Below are 21,187 nucleotides of genomic sequence, written 5' to 3' on the forward strand. Positions count from 1 at the left end.
AGTAGAGTTGCAGATTGATAAACAGTTTCGTTGGAATTGTTTCTTGATAGGTTGTCGCCATAGGTACAGTTTATACTTGAACTATTCCTACAGAAATTGATTGGGCCTTGTGTATTTGAACTACCTTAAATTAAATTCATCCTTAGTGTCAGTTTTCTTGAATAAGTTTCAAGGGAGAGAGTCGTATTAATATGATTGCGTAGGTGATTTAAGGTGGAACCCCGAAACCTTAGTGTATGTCCTTATTGAATTTTCTCCTCAACTAAACTCATTCAAATTGTCTTCTTTTCAGTTTATTTATCATTCTGTGTTTTTCTCACTGCTCTCGGCGGAAACGACACTCGTACTTCTGAGTCTATACTACTACACGATTCCTGCACTTGGGATTAGCAAGCAAGATCTTGTGGACAACTACCCATTGCTGTGTTTGTCATATAAACGTGTTGGAGTATTGCTTTTTGTCACCGCTCGTTCACATGTTTGATTGCATTCAGAATGAGTAGGGCTTCATCAACTGAGGTGTCTTTGTATTTGCCATTTTCTCTCATTTTATTTATTTATATTTTTTTTTATAGCGCAGGCAATGATAGATCTTGTAAATTGTAAGTTGTGTGATCAAGGAAGTTTATCACTTTACGAGGACAAAGTTAAATTCAGAAAATCTTACTACAACGTTAAATAACGTTTGGCGATATATATTTTAGGGTTTACATTGGAGGAGAAAGTTTTCCCAAAGTTGAAGACTATTACTTTTCGTAGAGATAAGAAGAATTTTTTTTCCTTATTTATGTCTTTATTGGTAATTTGACATGAGTTGACAAAGTTTTAACTATTACTTGAAAAAAAAAACAGAGGTCCAAATACCAATTTTGAGGGTATGAATAAAAACTCCCTTTCTAGGCTTTTCTTTCATACCCATCAAAACGAGCTTCAGTTGGTTAGAAAAAGAAAAAAAATCTCTAATTTAGTATGTAGTTTCAGGGAGACTATTTAACACCCGCTTTCGTCCGCAAATGGAAATAAAATGAAATCTATTATAAAAAAAAAAAAAACAATCATACAGATAGCTAGGTTGTTATGAATACATGCTTGTATCAACAAACCAAAAAAGAGATAACAAAGGACTGATTACCAAAATTGTAACTAAAAACTTAAATGAATCAATTCCCTATAAAATTCTGTTTCTTGCTGGCTGTGTTCATGTACGATTTGAGGACCCATTCATTCTGGGCTTCATTCTGATCCACTGTTCCTAACTTTATCTGCAACACAAAGCCAGAGTGTAAAGTTGTAAACAAAGTTATAATAATGAAACTTCCCAAGAGAACATTGATGTCAAGAAATCTCAAAAAATGTGACACATAAACAAAGAAAAGTACATTATTTAACAAAGAAACTGTCTTGAGTGAGAAACTCTGCCTTCTCTCTACAAAACCCAACCGACTAGTTTTCCTTCTCCTCCCCCCTCTCTTGCCAGATCTAGATCGTTTTCCGATCTGGCTCTCTGGTTTGAGAGTTGGGGGAGCGCCTAATCTTCCTTTTTCCGTCTTCTAGAGGCTTTCTGTTTCTCTCTTTCGGTTTGTTTTTTTCCGTTTTCTTTCCGTCTACTGCCTTGGGTAGTTTTGCTCGGAGCTCGTCTCTGTTTCTGACCCTGTGGGTTCCTCTTGTTCCCAATTTATCTTTTTCCGGTTGCTTCTATCTTCATCCTCTTCCTCTCGTTGTTCTTTCTTCTGCCATGATCGGTTACTTCGCTCCACCATAGAAGTAATTGAAAAAATATATAGAACAGTAAATTAAACTACACAAAAGAGAAAAACAAATGCCGCGGCCACCGTTTTATGAGGGGGCAGGGGTGTTTATAACATATATCTTTAACAGTTGTTTCCAAACAATGTCAATAACATACATCATGTAAATGTAAACTGATGAATGTAAAGCACTAACCTTGAAAAGCTTCAACTCAAACCGCGGACCAATCTCCTTCAGCTCAATGGATTTAGGACCTCCAGGCTTGTCATAAATATGATGCCTGTAGGTTCTCAAATTGTTAAAGAAAAAGCAAAGCAACGCATGTGCACACTTGGCACAGAGCAGATTGGTAGATAAGAAAATATCAGTATCTAGGTTATATGATGGATTCAAAGGTACAACCGCTTACTAAATCAATACTAAAGAGTGAATGAGACAACAAACCTGAATGAAATGTAGTCCTGCTCATTCGAAAAAGTAATTATGCGTTTGGTATCTGCCTTCAGCACTGGAAAAAGATGCTTTAAAATATTTGCTGTTCGCTGACCCAACTATCAACAATCAGCAATCAAGAAAATGTAAATGTAATTATATGATAGGAAAGTTAATAGGTACGACTCAAACATGGAGGGATATGACTGTACATATGTGTGTGTGTGAGAGGGAGAGAGAGAGAGCATCCATTTATATTACCATCAAAATAGGTGACCGAAGCACCTAAATCAAATCAAGTAGGATAAATGGTGCTTCCAATAGTTAAACTTGATTTTTCTTTGTCAAAAAAAACCCTAGCGAGACTTCCTCTCGACTCTAGCGACTCTCTTCACCCTCTAGTGCCCTAGGCGGCATCTTTGTCACCTCTCAGCGCTTTTCAACGTTCTTCCACCTTCCATGGCTTCCATAGACGCAGTGACTGCTAGCTTTGCCGCTTCTCTGGCACTTGCTGATGGAGGAAAAGCTCCAGATCTGGGACGAATTGGAGGAGGGTCTGTTCGCAGGTCTTCTCACTCTTTTCTTCTTGGAAAGCCGCTCACCCGGAAACCAGTTGATCCCTCCGCCTTCAAGGCTCACTTTCTCCGGACGTGGCTGGTGGACAAGGAGTTTAGGGTTCAGGAACGCGCGGACAACCACTTCTTATTCTCTTTTGGATCTGTTCGGGATCGGAACAAGGTTCTGAAGGGTGGTGTGTGGTGTTATGATCATGCTCCGGTCTGTCTGGAGGAATATGATGGCGTTCTGTCCATTGGGGACGTGCCTATGAAACATATCAGAATCTGGGTTAGGGTTTCGGGTATCCCTCCCCTCTATGAGGAGCCAGACAACCTCATCCTCGTCGGAAATCTGCTAGGAGGCTATCTGGACTATGACAAGAAGGAATTTCGCAAAGGTATCGTCCGAATCCTTTTTTCTCATGATATCTCTAAACCTGTTCTCTTGGAGCGTCGGGTTTTCTTGGCCACAGGTGTTGAACCTACACTGAAATTCCAGTTCGAACATCTTAAGGGTCGTTGCTCACAGTGTGGATTGATTACACACTCTGGTGAAAAGTGTGAGGAACCCAATGCCGTGGTTTCTACCCCTAGGGTTTTGCGATTTGGTGGAGGTCCCCCTATCTCCGGTGAAGGCTTCTCCTTTTCGGCCCAGAGTAACATTGATTTACCTTTGCCTTCCCCTACTATACTGAAGAAGAAGAAGCCGGTCATTCGGCGACAGGAGCGATCACTTTCTGGTCCTGCTCCTAAGGCGGCTACCGTGCCCAACACGGCAGAGTTGGAAGGCATGCTCTGTGACTCTGTGTTGCAGGACCAAACTGTCGGGGGGACTTCCGGCCATTCTTCTGATCCTAGTTCTGAGGACTTGATTGGCTCCCCTCCGCAAGCTGTGGTTAAGCCAACTTTGACCTACAAGAAGAGAGTCCGGGAGGAGATACATGTACCCTCGCCGAAGAAGTTCAAGACTATTCTTGGTGGCAAGTTTCTTACACTACAGGCTGATGCCCTTGGCCTAGTTGAAGTAGAGGATGACGTTACTCTTGTTAAACTTAAGAAGAAGCTGGGTCGACCCCTTGGAAGTAAGAATAAAGGCCCTAGGTCTCAAAAGAAGGCTGGGATAAATCCTTTACGACTCACCTATCCTTCTGCTAAGCCCGTTCCAGAAACTGGCCCTTCGGCTAAGGGCAAGGGAAAACTCTAGACTTTCCCTTCTTTGTGTCTAGCAATTGCGGTAAAGTCTAGGGCTATGTAGGTTGGCTCCCCTAGTTGTACACCAATTGAGGTCTCTAGGCGACTAGGGTGGTCATGGCAAGAACTTAGGTAGTTTGGAGTTTGTTTCTTTTGGCTAGGCACTTTTATAATTGTGCGCATTTGTTTACAATGAGAGTCACCTGTCATATGTTTGGCGGCTTGTGCCATTCGAATTCTGTTGGTATGAGACAACCTATGATGTACGTGCTTTCTGGCTATGGATAAGTAATAAAATTATCTATTTCTCAAAAAAAAAAACTTGATTTTCTTTGTCAATAATTAAGAGATAAAAACTGTAACAGTTATTCATTTAGACAAGGACTCTCATCTATGAACAATTATATTGCCAATATACTAGGTACAGTAAAGTGAATGAGAGAGAAAAATTAGGACTTAGAGTAGAAATCTTTAGATGAGATATGATACCTTAGTCGTGAAATTGTTAATAATCAAATGTGGATAAGCCTGTGGCACCGTTCCCATGGCTTTCTTGTCCTTGATGTCATGTCTTGAAACCTATAAGTAGAAAATTATTATCAAAATGCCCAGATTATAATAGATCCAATGCAGAATGACAGTCACAAAAGCAGCAAGAAAGTGCAAGGAAAAAACAAAGAAAAGGAAGAGCAAGCTTAAATATAAACAATTAATAAAGTGGTGTACTTTTTCCTAAATTCTGCTGCTTAAGTCCCCAATAAATTTGCTGTTAGCTGGATTGTTTTTCGGCTGTTTAACATCAGTTTTAATATCAATATATTTGTCCGACATTAACACAAAGATTAATTACACCACTTACCACATTGCATAGTTGAAAATAATTAAGCTGTTGGTCCATATGGAAGGTGGCATACAATCAAACCATCGGGTTTACCACGATGTTCATGCACCAACACGACATCAGTGTAGTCGTGTGCACGGCAACGTACTTTCAACAATTTCAGAAATAACCTGCTTGATTTGGACAAAAAAAAAAATTATAATTATAATTATAGTCAAGCTAGTATAGATGCTCAACAATGGAAGATGGCCAACACTTCAGATTTCCAAAACCTATAGTCCACATAGCAGGTAACACTAAGACAAATATTATCTCCAGTATTTTAGCCTTCTTCAGACTTCCAAATTCTGTTATCAATTTTATTTACTTCATTTATCTTATTTTTCTATATTTTTGATGAACTCAGGTAATGCCCCCTTTCTCCTAGTAGAAAACTAAGAGAAGTTATTTTTCTACAAGTAGAATTCAGGAAAAGAAGTAGAAAATACAGCATCTTATCTTCAAGTTTTCAACACTATTGAAGAATCAAAACTGTCCATGAAGCTGAAATAAATGGAGATTTTACATTAGCAAAGTTATGTTGCTACTCACACAAAATGCAAGTCTATAATATTGATAAGAAAGAAGGCAGGGAAGAGACAAGCTTTATGCTGAAGTTCCAAATTAATCACACAAGGACAATTAGCTCCATTCCTTACAGATGCATTTGTATGGACATTAAAAGGACACGACTAGTGGCAAAAGGCAGCTAGCAAGCTGATTGTTTTATGGTTGTATAAAATGGTTAAGCAAGTGAATATTATATATAATCAAGGTTGACACTTCACAAAATGGAAACTGAATTTCCAATCTGCATGACCAGGGCATAGTTTCAATATCTACATAAGAACAACAGAAACAAAACTTAAAAATTGCCGTACTGAATGCATCATTAAGAAACCGCAAATTCATGAAAAGACAAAGGAAGGAAAAAAAATAATAATAATAATAAAGCTCCTAGGCAAGAAAGTGCTATGAGCCGGTACCTTAAACCAGGATTAGAAGGGTGCGTGAATCAAGACTCTTGAGGTGGTCCATTGCTCAACTCAACTTACTTTCTCAATCTTGTACTTCTTGCGGGTCTATAGTCTGCAACACATTTACAAACAGTTACGTAACGGATGAAGCATGAGCAGATAACTTATAAAGAGTAAGGATTGACTAGCCGCGTCATAGTGTACGGGTTCAAGGTCTTCAATTGCTTACCGCAACAAGTAGTAAAGTTAGTTCGATGACGATGGTGGTGTATGGGAATTGAACTCCATAGGCTCTGAAGACGTGAAGATGATCCAGATTACAACAAAAGATGATCTACACAGAAGAATGAATAAGGTTTTGTTTGTAGGTAGAAGTCAACTTACCTGGTTTGTAAGGGATGTGCTATTGGCGCCGGTCGGCCTTGGGTTCGTCATCGAAGTCTCCAACATAAACGTAAGGGATGTGGGCTATTTTGGGCCAGTCACGTCCTTTACCTGGTTGGTATTTATTTGTGAGCAGCGGACAGCCCTCATAGATGCGAAGTTCTGTAAGTGAAAGAGGCAGATGATCCTCTTGTTCAAGGGATGCTAGCTTTGGGCAATTATCAATTCCAAGGGATTCAAGAGAGGTGAGAGACTGAAGAGATGATGACAGGCGCTTCAGATTTGGGAAGTCTTGAATGGTGAGTTTAATGAGAGATTTAGGGAGCAGCACTTCCCTTGGTGGAAAGGACACCAGATCTGGATCTACAGCAGCGATATACAATTCTTTAAGAGAGGTGAGTCTGTCCAAGTGGTGAAGCCCCCATTCTGAGAGAGGCTTGCAGCATTTAGTATTGACAATATCAAGTGTGATTAGGTTGGGTGGGAAACCCTCTTCTAGAATGTATCCCATCAATGCTGCAACTTTTTCATCACGTGTTGTCACCATTATCATACTTCCCTTAATTAGCTCCCCCACCAAAGGGAGCTTGCAGTTTGGTCCATGAATCATAATCACATGTGCTCCAGACATCATCTAAAACAATCAAAAACTTTTTACCATCTATCGCCTTACTCAGATTATCTTGAACTTGACTGAAATCATCCATATCAGATAGCTGAGATGTGACTTTCTTACAAATAGTTCTCGTCACCGTTTCAAGATTGAAGTCATCAGACACTGAAACCCAGATCTTGAAATCAAACCGTTCCATTGCAGCTACATCATTGAAGACTTGTCCCGCAAGCGTTGTCTTGCCGAGTCCTCCCATACCAACAATGGCAACAACTTGGTATTTGGTGGCAGAAGAAGGATCAATATCTCTTGACAACAACTCCACTATTTTTCTTGTGTCTTCATCTCTTCCAACCACAGGTCCATCCAGCACATATGAACTTGGTGTCCTTTGCGATGATGATATTGCAGTAGAGGTATGCTCAATATATTTCAAACCAAGCTTCTCTTTCCGTTCAAATATTTCTTGCAAACGACTAGCAATCTTCTCTATTTCGGAGTTCATATTGAAGTAGAATTTAACATTGTGAGGAACTTTGGTAAAGAAGCCTCGTACCTTGGTTGTGTTAGTTTGGCGGCTTTGGCCAACCTTGAGCTGCTTGCGTGCTAACATCTCAGTGGAAAAGGAGTCAAGTAGATCCTCCATGTCATAGGCCAAGTGTCTGAGGGCATTCAGCCATAGCTCCACTGCCCTGCTCGTCAGCTGCTAAGCTGCTTCTCCTCCGCATCGTAAAGCACCACTGCAACTGCGTACAGTGTTTCCCTCCATTTCTGCAGCATTTTGCCAACTCCTCCCAAGCTTCCAAGGATCTCTTGACGCGTTAACCTCTCCAGAAGCACCCGAAGGAATACCGCAAGAAAGATCTCTCCGACTGCCATAGTTAGCTTCCGGAAGATCACAGAGGAACAAACAATGCAATTAAAACAAAGTGCAGAGTTGTTTTGCGCAAGCTTTGCAATAATGAGGATTCAAGAATGATTATTGCACGAAGTCAAACAAGAATGTTTTCTGTAATTAAGACGATTGAATAAAACTGCAAACTTCGTCCTTTATCATATTCAATGTTGTTTTGTGTTAGCTAGGTCGATCATATGATGACAAGAACAACGAGAACAAGGAACCGCCAGTTGATCAAATCGTTATATATATTATGCCTCATTGTACATGCAACGGCAATCTCTAGGTATCTTTCATACTTGATTAATTTTATTGGTTTAAAGACTCCAACTTGCATGATAAGAATAATTTAGTCCCTCTCACCTAACATCATCAATTTTGTAGGATCTAATTGACTAATTCCAAACCTTGAATAATTTTTTGAAAAAATTTACCTTAATTAGGGCAATTGAATTTCCTACTCTACAGGACATATATACCATACCTTGAATGTGCTGAGTGGCTAGCTTTCCTGGGTTCTGAGTTCACTACCGGTCTGCTGCCAGGCCTATCCATCTCTAGTTGGCGTTTCACCCATCTTTGAAAGAAAGCGAGCGAGAACAAATTCAATTTTGATTCGACTGAAGTTGTTCTATTTTTACTAGCATTCGCAGCTATAACGTAAAAGAATTGCTCGAATTGTTATCATTTTTAAAGGATTAAATTCAGTTTAGTCCCTCAGATTTTAGGCCAAACATCAGTTTGGTCTCTCATCTTTTTTTTAATCAAACTCATCCCTGATCTCTCAAATTGCATCAACCTCGTCCAAAATTTGAATCCGGCCCCAAATGTGACGTCATCTGCTGAGCTGGAGCAGACAAGGAGGTCCCACAGGAAGGGCATAATGGACATTTCATATTTAATCTAATTTCTATTTTTTTTTCTCTTATTTTCTCTCTCTTCTCTCTCTCACTCACATCTGAAACAGAGAGAGGAGCTCTCTCTCTCTCTCTCTCTCTCTCTCTCTCTCTCTCTCTCTCTCTCTCTCTCTCTCTCTCTCTCTCTCTCTCTCTCTCTCTCTCTCACACATATTCCCAGCCACCGTGAACACCGGCCGACCACCATGAGAAGCATCCGTTCCCAGCGGCGCCACCATCACAGTCACCACCATCCCTGCCGATTTTTCTTCGATTATGTCAGCGGGGTTAAGATGTTCAAGTCCAATTTCGGGGAGTTCTTCGATCATCACAACCCACCAATCCAATACCTAACCAAAATGCAATGCAGACACCACAACCCAAAATTGAAGAAACCCACAACACAGAACCAAGCAATCAACAGCTTCCATTCAACAACCAACAAATTACATAAAAAAAAAAAAAAGACAGAAATGAACCGAGCTCCGAGTTTAGCAGCCACCTCCCTCAATCTTGCGGGCCTCTCTCCTTGGCTCCTCCCACCCCAATTCCTGTAGATTCAGATTTGAATCCGTCATTTGGATCTCTCTCCAGTTCGGATCAGAGTTACCTGGATCGCGGGTCATTTCGGTACGGGAAACTCGGTATGGGTACATGGTACGCTATGTCTATGATGTGCCGTACGTTAGGATATTAAAATTATTATATTTAATAATTTATGAAATTAGGGACACTAATTTTTTCTAGAAAAAAAAAAAAATTTGCCTTATCCATATATTCAATAACTGGATCTAGTATAACAAAACCCTTAATCATAGATAAATGGGCCTAGGCTGCTAGTATTTAAAAATTAACCTAAACAAATATGAGATCTTCGTTGAGAGCTCCACCGTTGCAAACCCAGTAAAACAAAAAAGATTTCTGCCGAACAAAACAGAAAAAGGAATGAACTGCGAAGGAGAATAAGGAAGAAACTGGGTTGTCGAGGACTAGAGGCTTCCCATCGCCTTGAAGAGGACGAAAAAAAGAAGATGTTGAGTTGCTGATATGATGCAGAAGGCAGAGATGTTTGGATCGCTAGGTTTAACGATCTGGATAGCTGATGTACCACGTTTCGGTACGTACGATCCGGAACGCGGGTCACCACACAAGTGAGCGATCCCGGTAACTCTGGTTCGGATCCCGGATCGATCCGTTTCGCCTTGTCTGGATGATTTCTCGTTGATCTGAGAGCATCACGGTTTCCGCATACCGAATCGTTGCCGAGTCAAGTAGCTCTGGGCTGCCTCAAAAAGTCCAAGTAAGTCACCGGAGAAGAAGACGAGGACGACACCTATCAAGAGGCAGAGGCGGAGGCGAAGAGAGAGGCTTCGACGGTGGATTTGATCGAGGCCTCCTGTTGCTCCGGTTTTGAGAGGGTGTGGAGGTGGTCGAGGGTGTGAGCAGAGGATTCATGGTGGCCGACCGGTGTTCACGGTGGCTGGGAATATGTGTGAGTGAGAGAGAGAGAGAGAGAGAGAGAGAGAGACTCTCTGTTTCAGATGTGAGTGAGAGAGAGAAGAGAGAGAAAATAAGAGAAAAAAATAGAAATTAGATTAAATACGAAATGTCCATTATGCCCTTCCTGTGGGACCTCCTTGTCTGCTCCAGCTCAGCAGATGACGTCACATTTGGGGCAGGATTCAAATTTTGGACGAGGTTGATGCAATTTGAGAGATCAGGGATGAGTTTGATTAAAAAAAAAGATGAGGGACCAAACTGATGTTTGGCCTAAAGTCTGAGGAACTAAACTGAATTTAATCCATTTTTAAAATAGCAAATTACCGCTAACTACAATTTTAGTCCAGTATTTACCATTAGGAGGCATATTATTTTTTATTCCCCTTGCGGTATTGTTCCTGACCCATGCGCAAGGCCCAAACCCTGTGCGGCCTATTTCCTGACGAAAATGTCCCTAAATATATTAATAGAGGATGATAATCGATAAAGAGAGAGATAGAGATTGAGAGAGAGGGGGGGGGGGGAGAGAGAGAGAGAGAGAGAGAGAGAGATAACAGATCTAGATTGAGATTAAGATCGAGATCGAAATCAATCAAGACGATGAATTTGAAATTCTCATTCAAACTGGAAGTTTGAATAGTAAATGAGAGAGAGAGAGAGAGAGGAGATCTAGATCGATATATAGATTCGTGTTGAGATCGAGATGTATCGAGGCAACGAATATGAAATTCATACTAAAAAAGAAGTTTGATTTGTAGATCTAACAATTTGAGGTATGTTTTTAGGTATTTTGAATTTTTCAATTGTATTTCTATTGAAATTCACAATTGATTGTTCTATATATACTTGAATTTTGTTCTTATTTTTGATCTGTTCATGGAGTTGTCATCAAATGCTAGTTGATTAGGCCTCATCAAAAAGCCCGCGGATTAAGTGGGCCAATGGAGGCCCGCCGGCCCGCTAAAAAGCCCGCCTCGATGGGTAGTGGGCCGGCCTGCCAAAAGCCCGCAAAAACCCGGCCAGGCCCGTAAAAGCCCGTAAAATATTATATATATGTGTGTGTGTGTGTGTGTTTATAAATATATACACACACACACATATAGATATATATTTGTGTGTGTGTTTATAAATATATATACACACACACATATAGATATATATTTGTGTGTGTGTGTTTATATATATATATATATATAGAGAGAGAGATATATATATATATATATATATGTGTGTGTGTGTGTGTGTGTGTGTGTGTGTGGAAGTTCTTATACTTCTATATAGAATATGTGCATTAGTGCATATATATATTCTACATATCGGTTGACCAATTCGATCGGATTCGAAAATATGGTGAAATTGGCTAAATTTTTTACCACTCATAATTTATTGTAATAAACTCATCCAACGGTCGGTTTTTCCATTTTCTTTGAATTGATAGGGGTTGCTTTTTAGAGTGTATGATATATAAGTATAGGTTTATAAGAGTAACTAAGTTTGACCTAGTTGATCGAATTCGAAACGAGAACCAAATTGACTGAATTTTCTACAACCACCATAAAACATTACAATCTCTCCATCGAGTGGTTGGTTTCTCCGAATTCATTTTCCACTTCATGGTTGCTTAAGAATGAACCTCAACAATTTAAATGCAATGTATAATTCATACAACTTTAGGAGGAAAATTGGTATAGGCCAATGTGTTTGTAATTAATTTTTTTTTTTTTATCTTATGTCCACGCACATCCATCGATGGAATATTTACAAACGTGATGTGAAAAAATAAGCACGTTTCGCGGTCGTCATGCCATCGGTCAACTAAGAAGACATACAAGTGACGACGGTTGACCAATTCGATCGGATTCGAAAATATGGTGAAATTGGCTAAATTTTTTACCACACTCATAATTTATTGTAATAATGTCATCCAACGGTCCATTTTTTCATTTTTTTTGAATTGATAGGGGTTGCTCTTTGGAGTGTGATATATAGATATAGGTTTATAAGAGTAACTAAATTTGACCTAGTTGATCAAATTCGAAACGAGAATCAAATTAGCTGAATTTTTTACAATCACCATAAAACATTACAATCTCTCAATCAAGCGGTTGATTTCTCTAAATTCATTTTCCACTTCATGGTTGCTTTAGAATGAACCTCAACAATTTAAATGCAATATACAAGTCATACAACTTTAGGAGGCAAATTAATATAGGCCAACATCTTTGTAATTAAAATTGAAATTTTTATCTTATGTCCACGCACATCCATCGATGAAATATTTACATACATGATGTGAAAAAATAAACACGTTTCGTGGTCGTCATGCCATCGGTCAACCAAGAAAACATACAAGTGACGACGGTTGACCAATTCGATCGGATTCAAAAATATGGTGAAATTGGCTAAATTTTTTACCACACTCATAATTTATTGTAATAATTTCATCCAACGGTCCATTTTTCCATTTTCTTTGAATTGATAGGGGTTGCTCTTTGGAGTGTATGATATATAGATATAGGTATATAAGAATAGCTAAATTTGACCTAATTGATCGAATTCGAATCAAATTAGCTGAATTTTTTACAATCACCATAAAACATTACAATCTCTCAATCGAGCGGTTGATTTCTCTAAATTCATTTTCCACTTCATGGTTGCTTTAGAATGAACCTCAACAATTTAAATGCAATATACAAGTCATACGACTTTAGGAGGCAAATTGATATAGGCCAACATCTTTGCAATTAAAATTGAAATTTTTATCTTATGTCCACGCACATCCATCAATAGAATATTTACAGACATGATGTGAAAAATTAAGCACGTTTCGCGGTCGTCATGCCATCGGTCAATCAAGAAAACATACAAGTGACGACGGTTGACCAATTCGATCGGATTCGAAAATATGGTGAAATTGGCTAAATTTTTTACCACACTCATAATTTATTATAATAATCTCATCCAACGGTTGGTTTTCCCATTTTATTTAAGTTGATAGAGGTTTCTCTTTGGAGTGTATGATATATAAATATAAGTTTATAAAAAATATTATCTTTAAAGATTTATTTGTAAGTAAAGCCAGCAAGGCTCGCCCCGAAAAAGCCCGTGTGGCCCGCATTAAATGGATGGGCTTGGATCCTTCAATTTACAATAAAGCCCGGCCCGCTACTATTTAAAAATGGAGTAAGGCCTGGCCCGGCCCGGCCCGTTGATGAGGCCTACAGTTGATATGTATAATCTGATTGTTGTTTTTTCTAGAGAATATATTTGATTTTGCTCAATCGTTGAAAAATTGTTGCTCTAGTGTTTGGTGCATGATTGAATTTTCACAATTATGTTTTCATGAAGTAGTTGGTTAATTTGTGTCTCCTTCTTGCTGGGCTTTTTAATTTGTATTGGGTGGCCAAGGTAGTTGTTTTGTTTCCTATTACCTAATTTGTTACCATTACATCAAGGGAAAAAAATACAAACAGTACCCAATCTAAGGCCCGTTCTAAATTTTTGTACCCAAGTTTTCGAAACTATCACAATGGTACCTAGAATAGCCAGCCCGACCCAATATTCGTACCTACCATCCATGACGGCGTTAAACCGCATGCCACGTGGCATATTTTGAGGGGTAATTCCGTCCCAACATTTTTTTTTTTTACTTAATTAATAACTGGTTACTCTCTCCTTTCCCACTCTTGCCATAACTGCGATGATCATCTCGAACGATTGATCTTCAGAAATGCAAGACCCATTGGAATCAAACCCAGACTTCAAACTTAGGTAGCGAGTCCACTCTACGGGTGATCAGAGTCAGAAGTCCGGATTTAGGGATTAAGGCGGTTCGTGCAGTCCTAAGCTTCTTCAAGGTGATGGCTTCGCTCATTCGTGGCCGGAGGTGATAACCCTAGCTTTGCAGAAGCCCAGATTGCCGGCAAAGGTGTATACGGAGTTCTCCGGCGTCGGGTCGGAGATGAGGCTTTGGAGTGTTCACGACCAGCTTTCCCTGAGCTCGTTGGTGGCGGCGGTGAGTTGAAGTGATGGCCGGAAATGGATGTTTTGGCTGGGCAATGTGGCGACAGCTATGGTGGTTGCATGTGAAGGCTAACGGCGATGCTTGGTGGGGATTTCGGTTGGGCTTTGGTTGAAATTTGGTCCTGGTTCGATTGGTGATGACGGTGATGATAGGTGGTGGCCGGAACTGGTGTCTCCGGTGGTGGCAGAGGGAAGACAAGAAAGTGAGAAGGAGAGAGAAAAGAGGTGCGGCCGAGAGGGGAAGAGAGAGTTTTGAGATTTTGGGGTTTCCTATCCCATTTAACCGCCTTAATGAAGGTCAATTAAACAGCTAAACCCACTGTATACAACAAATCGGGAAGAGAGGCAGAGACACAACAAATCGGAGAGAGAAAGAGGCAGAGAGAGAGAGAGGAAGAGAGAAAATGGACTCAAGAATAGGGCTGGGTAAGTAAATGACGCAAATACCCATCAAATACGCCACGTGGCACACGAGTTAACGTTGTTATGGACGGCAGGTACATATTTTGGGTCGGGTAAGGTATTTGGGGTACCATTGTGATAGTTTCAAAAACTTAGGTATAGAAATTTAGAACGGGCCTTAGATTGGGTACTGTTTGTATTTTTTTCCCATATTCTGATAGTAAAGTTCTAATGAATTCCAATATTGAACCTCAGTAGCAATATGCATATTCCGACTGACCTAGAGTAGGATTACTTTATTCTTACTTCAATAGCAATTATCCATTTGCATACCGAATCTTCATAGGAACTATCTATTTTCATATTGCCCGCGGTAATTCTCTAGCTACTTACCCTTAGTAGCCAATGACACAATTCTCTACTGTCTTTAGTAGCAATTACCCAATTTGTACTGACCCTCAGTAGGAAACACGTCTTTGCTACTGACTGTCAGTAGCAATGATGCATTACTCAATGTAGCACTTGCATTTCATAGTAGTTACCTAATTTCTAATTATAATGAGCAAGAATTATCCAATTTCTCACTGATTTTGTTAGCAATTTACCCAATTCTACTAACTGTCAGTAACAATTACACAGTAATACTGATTCTCAGTAATAATTCAATTCTGTACTAATACTCAGTCCTTGCTACTGACCGTCAGTAGCAATGACGCATTACTCAATGTACCACCTACATTTCATAGTAGTTACCTAATATCTACTTATAACGAGCAAGAATTATCCAATTTCTCACTGATTTTGTTAGCAATTTACCCAATTCTACTAACTGTCAGTAACAAGTACACAATAATACTGACTCTCAGTAGCAATAATTCAATTATGTACTAATACTCAATAGTGATCATCAAATAGAGTACTGGTGAATCTAAATGTTTTTCATATGAACTTCATGTATTCAGAGCTGATTTACTATTTATTTCTTTATCCATGCATGTCGCTTACCTCACTTCTAGCATGTATTTCTTAATACTGCATATCAGTAACTTTTACTATACACAATAACAATTGACATGTTAATGATGGGTTCATTATTTGCAGTTTCACACAATGCCTACCAAGAAAAGTTCATAAACTATGGATAACATGTAGAAGGTGCAAACAGGAAGGAGGAAGTACAAACGAGCGAAAACTCAAGGTCAAGAAGAATGATAAAGACCACAAATATAACAAAGGAGAAGATACTAAAAAAGTTGTAGTACAAAATCAATATCAACATTTACTTGCTAAAAAAGTTGAAAGTGTTTTTGGGATGTCAATGAAGTGAACATTGAAAAAGCTAATACAATACAGTAAGATTGTGAATGTTACTGTTAGACAATAGTATTGTTGATGGAAATGGTTGAGCCAAATGTTGTAGTGACAATTAAGTAATTATTGATTAATTTAAAAATATGGTGGCAATTCGGTAATTATAGTCAATTTAAAGATGCGGTGGCAATTTCGTAATTAATGAAAACTTTAATGTTTATTTCGTGTTGGGCATAATTTAAATTGACCGCATGGTATCTGATTCAAATGTCTTTGCACATGGGTATTGGGCTGGGCTAATTTACCTTATTGGTAAATTGCTCTTTTTAAAATGAACTCACTGGATCGTGTCCTGCGGCCCATTTAAATTTGGACAAAGAACGGTTATGGTGTCCTGCAGCCCATTTAAATATCACCTAAACAACTTTGTAGTACTCCTTCATTCCTTCTTTGCGGGTGTTAAGTAGGTGTGGGGCACGTGCCACAATTCTTCATTTGCTTCCAAATTCAAACAGTTAAGACTAGTGTGACAACCCCAGATAACAACGGCGTGAATTTCTGGTTGGGTTTTCGACCTTCTAAGTGCCTTCCATTACCTCATTTTGCATAACAAAAGCACAATTTTGTCTCTGAGGATTTGATGCCGTGTGGGTATGGAGTTCTCAAAACCTTTCGCACATTTGGGTCACTCACGCCTCCATGTCCCCTTTTTGCATCAGACCACTGAGGTAAAGTCCGTAAAGAAGAATGAACTGTGGCATAAGTCGTTGGGTCCCTACATGAATTAAAAAAAAAAAAAAAGATCTGGGTCCATTGTGACAACTAGGGGTCTACTCCACCACACTGAACTAGTTTGACTTTGAAGTTTAAAGTTTGAACTTTCTTTCTTGCTAAGTTTAGCAACAATAGCTATGGACACAATTTCATTTGGAAGCCTTATTGAATCCCAAGCCTTCGACAGCAGAAATGGTGGTGGAGGTGTTTTTCTTTGAGGCTTTTCTTCAGTTGCTGCTCGATAGGTTGACCCCCCACAACTTGCTCAGTTTCGGTCATTTCCAAGAAATGGAGTGCAACTCTGTCTGCAATTGGAGCTGTGCTGCAGGATGCTGAGAAGAAGCAACTCTCACAAGCAAGGCGGTGAAGCTGTGGCTGGATGAGCTCAAACACTAGGCTTTTGACATGGATGACATCTTGGACACCTTTTCCACCCAGCTCTTGGTGATCAATCACCAAAATGGGGCCGGCACAAGCAAGGTACAACGCCTCCTTTCACCCAACTCCTCATAATTGTCTGGGCCTCATCAGCACCTCTGGCATACCAATTTCCATGAAAAAAAAATACCCATAAGAGTCAAGGCATAAACTACGGGCAATCATATATAAACCACAGGAGCAATCATACAGTTTCACTACACAAGCTTGACACAACGAGGGAGGAGGAATAAAATGTTCCAACTGTATGAAGATACCCGTACCATATTCCACAGTAATTGATTATTGTGTTATTGGTCATAGTTCCAAATGTTAAAACCCTTGATGACATACCTTAGCCCATATATGATGCATTAAGGAATATGTTAATGCAGAGAAATGGGCACAAACCGATTTAAGTCGAAGAACCCTTCCAAGGAATCCTTTAAACGCATCTTTCCGGTCATGAAAGCATACCCAAGCTGCCACATTCTCTCGAAACTGCAAATAGGAAATGAAGTACACAAATTCAATCACAATAGACATTTTCATTTAAATCCCAAAATTGAAATTTTAAAGCATTGAGAAAAACAATTAATGCGTAAAAACTACATGGATTAGTTTTCTGACCCTAATGTGACCCAAAGTAAATAGTGCAATTTCAAAAGGCAATACATTCTCATTGACAATGAGAATCATGGACATAACGTGCTCGAACGTCGCCGTTTCGGGATAGAAATTGGGAAAGAGATAGTTCTCCAAGTACTGGCTGACCTCCAAAATCATCACTCTCTGCAACGGCACCAGCTCCGGGTCGAACGCCTTCTTCACCTGTGCGGCGTCGCCGCCGGCTTTGGACCAATTCGCAGCTGCAATCATAGTGAGCTGGTCCCTCTGAATCTCCGACAGCGTTATCGAGCTCGGCAGCGCCGCACCGGGTTTAGCCTCCACCACCGGCTTGTCTCCGAGCTGGTGGTTCAGCTCCACCGGGTACTCTGCAACATGGTGGCGCTTGAAATCGTACGCGCCTGTTCCGTACACCTTGGTCATTGCCGAGGAGAATGACGAATTAGGGTTTTGGAGGGAAGCTACGATTTGGGGGAGCGACGGGGGTTAGGGTTTCTGAGAGAGAAAGCTCTGTAACTTGTGAGAGTGAATTTATGTAATCATCAGGGTCGGTTCTTCGATTCTATTCGGGTTTTGGGTACTATACTACTCTACTGCTTGGTTCCTGGGTTTTCTTTAAGGTAATTATTATATACCCTTGGGAAATATAGCAGATTGCCCCTTAACCTTTCCTTTAACTGTCAATTTGACCTATCACTTCTTCTTTTTTAATTACACTGATACATCAATTAAATTAAATGCTAGAAGATGAAGGATTCATTTCCGTTAAAGTATTAGAGAAATTCTTACATACGGCAAACATACTATATGATTTGTAGGGTTTTCCAATTAGTGAACATGCAATAGGTGTTTTGGGTATTTTATTTTAATAAGTAAGGATAATTTCGGAACATATTTAAAATTTTCTGAATTTTGATTGGGCTGCCCCACTGCCAAGTGGTATGTTTGCCCTATATAAGAATCTATCAAAGTACTAAACTTAACTTTAATGGCTTAGTCAAAATGAATCAACAGAGTGCAGAAGGTTGTATTTTTCCTAAATGGAAATGGAGATCCTATATTGGCTACTGTTCTTCATGGTTTCAAATAGCTTGAAGTGGAAGGCGATTCAAAGATGTTATTATATAGTATACCGGGTATCATTACTGCTACTTGAAGAATCGAGCTAATTATCAAGGATAATAGATTTCTTGCAAATCAGCTCCACAATGTCAATTTTTTAAGGATATCAAGAGGAAGACCAACTTCTTGGCCGATACAATTGCTGACACAGTTCAAATGCTCAAGTTTGGAACGATTCTCTTCCTCATTCTACCTCTAAATGCTTTTAATACATACATATATATATATATATATATATATATATTGGTAAGATGGGGGCCTAGAAGAGCAATTTTATGTAATTGCACAAAAGCAAATTCGCAAAAGCAGTTTTCTCTCCGTGAGAAACCCTAAACCTAGCACTGCTTCCTTTGAGCCACGCGCCTCTACTCGAAGTCTTCTGCTCTTAGCTTTCCTTCATGGCCACCATTGAAGACATGACGGCAAGCTTCGCTTCCTCTCTTGCGCTGGCAGGGGACGATGTGGTAGACATGGCCAAATTGGTCGCAGGACCGGTGCAGCGTACCTCTTAAGCGTTTCTGCTGGGACGCTTTCTGACCACCAAGACGGTGGCTCTCAAGGACGTGCGTCGCCACTTTCGGCGTGTGTAGATGTTGGAGAAGGGATTCCAGATTTAGGAAAAACCAAAGGACCGCTTCCTTTTCTCTTTTGACGATTGTGGGAATTGCAGAAAGGTCTTGAAGGGAGGAGCCTGGAATCTTAACCGGGCTACTTTGATCCTGCAGGATTATGATGGCGCCACCTCAATCAACAAAGTGGATCTGTCGTCGATCATATATTAGGTACGTATTACCAACATTCCACCTTTGTTTGAGACTAAGGAGAATATTATGAAAATAGCATCTATGGCTTGGAAATATCTTGATATGGATGAGAAGCTTTTTAAGTATGAAAGGGAGATTCGGGTTTCACATGATATCTCTAAGCCTTTTTTTCTAAAAAAAAAAAAAAACAATGAGGTTGAATCTAGGCATCGAGGAGGAGATCCATTTTTTCTTTGAGAATTTGATTGGCAGGTGCCGAAATTGTGCTCTTATTTTTCATAAAGATGGGAGGTGTACTGCTACTGCACCATCGACAACTCAAGGAACTAGGGCTGGTCATGTGCTCCAGTTCCCTGAAGGTAGGTTCCAATTGGGCGGGACAACTTTTCAGTTTCAGTCCTCTATTCCATCTCCTGTGTCACAGTCGCTGTTTACAGACGTGCAGTTTATCAGGCCTAGGAAGGACAAGAAGTTTGTGGTCATCAGGGATGCCGGTTCTATAGGGCTTCCGTGAGTACAGATGATACCTTGGCAGTGGTACCAGTGGATGATTCCATGCAAAGGAAGAGGGACAGACCAGTATCTCCGACTGTGTCCCCAAAGAAGATGAAGCATGGTCTGGAGGCAGTACTGGAAGGTAGGCAAGCTTGTTTTTTGCCTCCTAAGAAAGTGAAATTACCGGAATTCCCCACCCGTATTTCTGCTAAGTCTTTTGGTCTCATGGAAACTCCGGATGGTTTGATGGTATCCCAAACTGGGGCAGATAAGGAACATGTGGAGACTAAAAAGAAATGGGGTCGACCTCTTGGAGCCAAGAACAAGAATCCACCAAAAAATAAGAAGTCTGATGCTGTTATGGAACCATTAAGGTTGACCTATCCTATTTGTTCTCCTTGCACTATTTCTAAGGGTAAGGGGAAAGTTTAATTTTCAGTTTTATTTCTGTTCTAGCTTACAAACTATGGGTTCTTTTTACACCTAGTTAATGAATCTCCTGGAGTACCACAATTGAGTGTATTGACGAAGGGGGATTCATAGTAGTTTTCTCTGTGTTGATGGAATTTTTATAGTTTGTAGGCTTCTAAATAAGTGAGCTTCATTGTACTAGTGGATGGTACCCGTATTCCCTTAACTGCTTGACCACTGATTTAGGGTATACGCATATAGGGCTTATTTGTATGTGCCGCTCTGGCTTTGGGATTAAATGAAATCTCTATTACTCTGTCAAAAAAAAAAAAAAAAAAATTTTATTTACACATATCTAAATACTAAATACAAATCCCCTACTTAATACACCCACCCATTAAATTTTTTGCTTTAATATTTTACTAAATACATCACCCCAAGCTTCCCAAATTGCCATCAATTTCACAAAACATATCAATCTTTTTTAGTTTATAAGAACTATTTTATAGTGTGAAAGTTTTTCCAGACCTATACCAATTAATTTCATCTAAGTAGATTAAAGACATGGGCATTGACGTTAATAATGTCAATTTGCAGTAGTTCATACTTCATAACCAGGTCAAGGGAAAAAAAAAAACTTGTATTGTGAGTAGTTTACAGACGTGAACACTAAATAACCCAAAAATTAGAATAGGTTATCGATATTAACTTAGTGCTTTCAGGAGTTTATCTTTGTATTGAACAACTAAAATTGAAAATCTAAA

At 39.6% G+C, this 21,187-nt stretch overlaps 3 protein-coding genes across 8 annotated transcripts in view; all 3 read right to left on the reverse strand.

Annotated features, from left to right (window-relative positions):
* Positions 1–1,069: 1,069 nt before the first annotated feature.
* The window catches only part of LOC112199846 (brix domain-containing protein ZK795.3), an 80,168-nt gene continuing 60,050 nt past the window's right edge, over positions 1,070–21,187 (reverse strand). The window contains exons 9-10 of the mRNA XM_040518786.1: positions 1,945–2,029; positions 1,070–1,262 (exon numbers count right to left, since the gene is read on the reverse strand). Coding sequence (XP_040374720.1) covers positions 1,161–1,262; positions 1,945–2,029 — 187 coding nt within the window. The 3' untranslated portion in view covers positions 1,070–1,160. The remainder of the gene's footprint in view (positions 1,263–1,944; positions 2,030–21,187) is intronic.
* Positions 2,333–21,187, reverse strand: part of LOC112190909 (putative disease resistance protein At3g14460) — an 88,192-nt gene continuing 69,337 nt past the window's right edge. The window contains exons 14-17 of the mRNA XM_040510987.1: positions 6,016–6,079; positions 5,796–5,898; positions 4,789–4,940; positions 2,333–4,508 (exon numbers count right to left, since the gene is read on the reverse strand). The gene's annotated coding sequence lies outside the window, so the exon portion shown is untranslated. The remainder of the gene's footprint in view (positions 4,509–4,788; positions 4,941–5,795; positions 5,899–6,015; positions 6,080–21,187) is intronic.
* On the reverse strand, positions 16,679–18,272 carry LOC121050564 (RNA helicase aquarius-like). Of its 6 annotated transcripts, none has more exons than XM_040511117.1 (3): positions 17,635–18,272; positions 17,359–17,505; positions 16,679–17,123 (listed from the first exon to the last, which is right to left on the reverse strand). In XM_040511117.1, exons 1-3 carry the CDS (start codon positions 18,052–18,054, stop codon positions 17,115–17,117), a joined length of 576 nt encoding a protein of 191 aa, XP_040367051.1. In that variant the 5' UTR covers positions 18,055–18,272; the 3' UTR covers positions 16,679–17,114. The 6 variants fall into 6 exon arrangements, with proteins under 6 accessions (XP_040367051.1, XP_040367062.1, XP_040367059.1 ...); XM_040511128.1 differs by having other exon boundaries at positions 17,416–17,505; positions 17,779–18,271; XM_040511125.1 differs by having other exon boundaries at positions 17,416–17,505; positions 17,680–18,271.

Source organism: Rosa chinensis, chromosome 1, assembly GCF_002994745.2.
Source record: "Rosa chinensis cultivar Old Blush chromosome 1, RchiOBHm-V2, whole genome shotgun sequence".
Classification (NCBI taxonomy): domain Eukaryota; kingdom Viridiplantae; phylum Streptophyta; class Magnoliopsida; order Rosales; family Rosaceae; genus Rosa; species Rosa chinensis.

Coding starts and splice junctions, on each gene's coding strand:
- LOC121050564 (XM_040511116.1), bottom strand. CDS start 18,054: ATGACCAAGGTGTACGGAACAGGCGCGTACGATTTCAAGCGCCACCAT. Junction 17,506..17,634: donor TTACTTTGGGTCACATTAGG/GTCAGAAAACTA, acceptor TCCTATTTGCAG/TTTCGAGAGAATGTGGCAGC.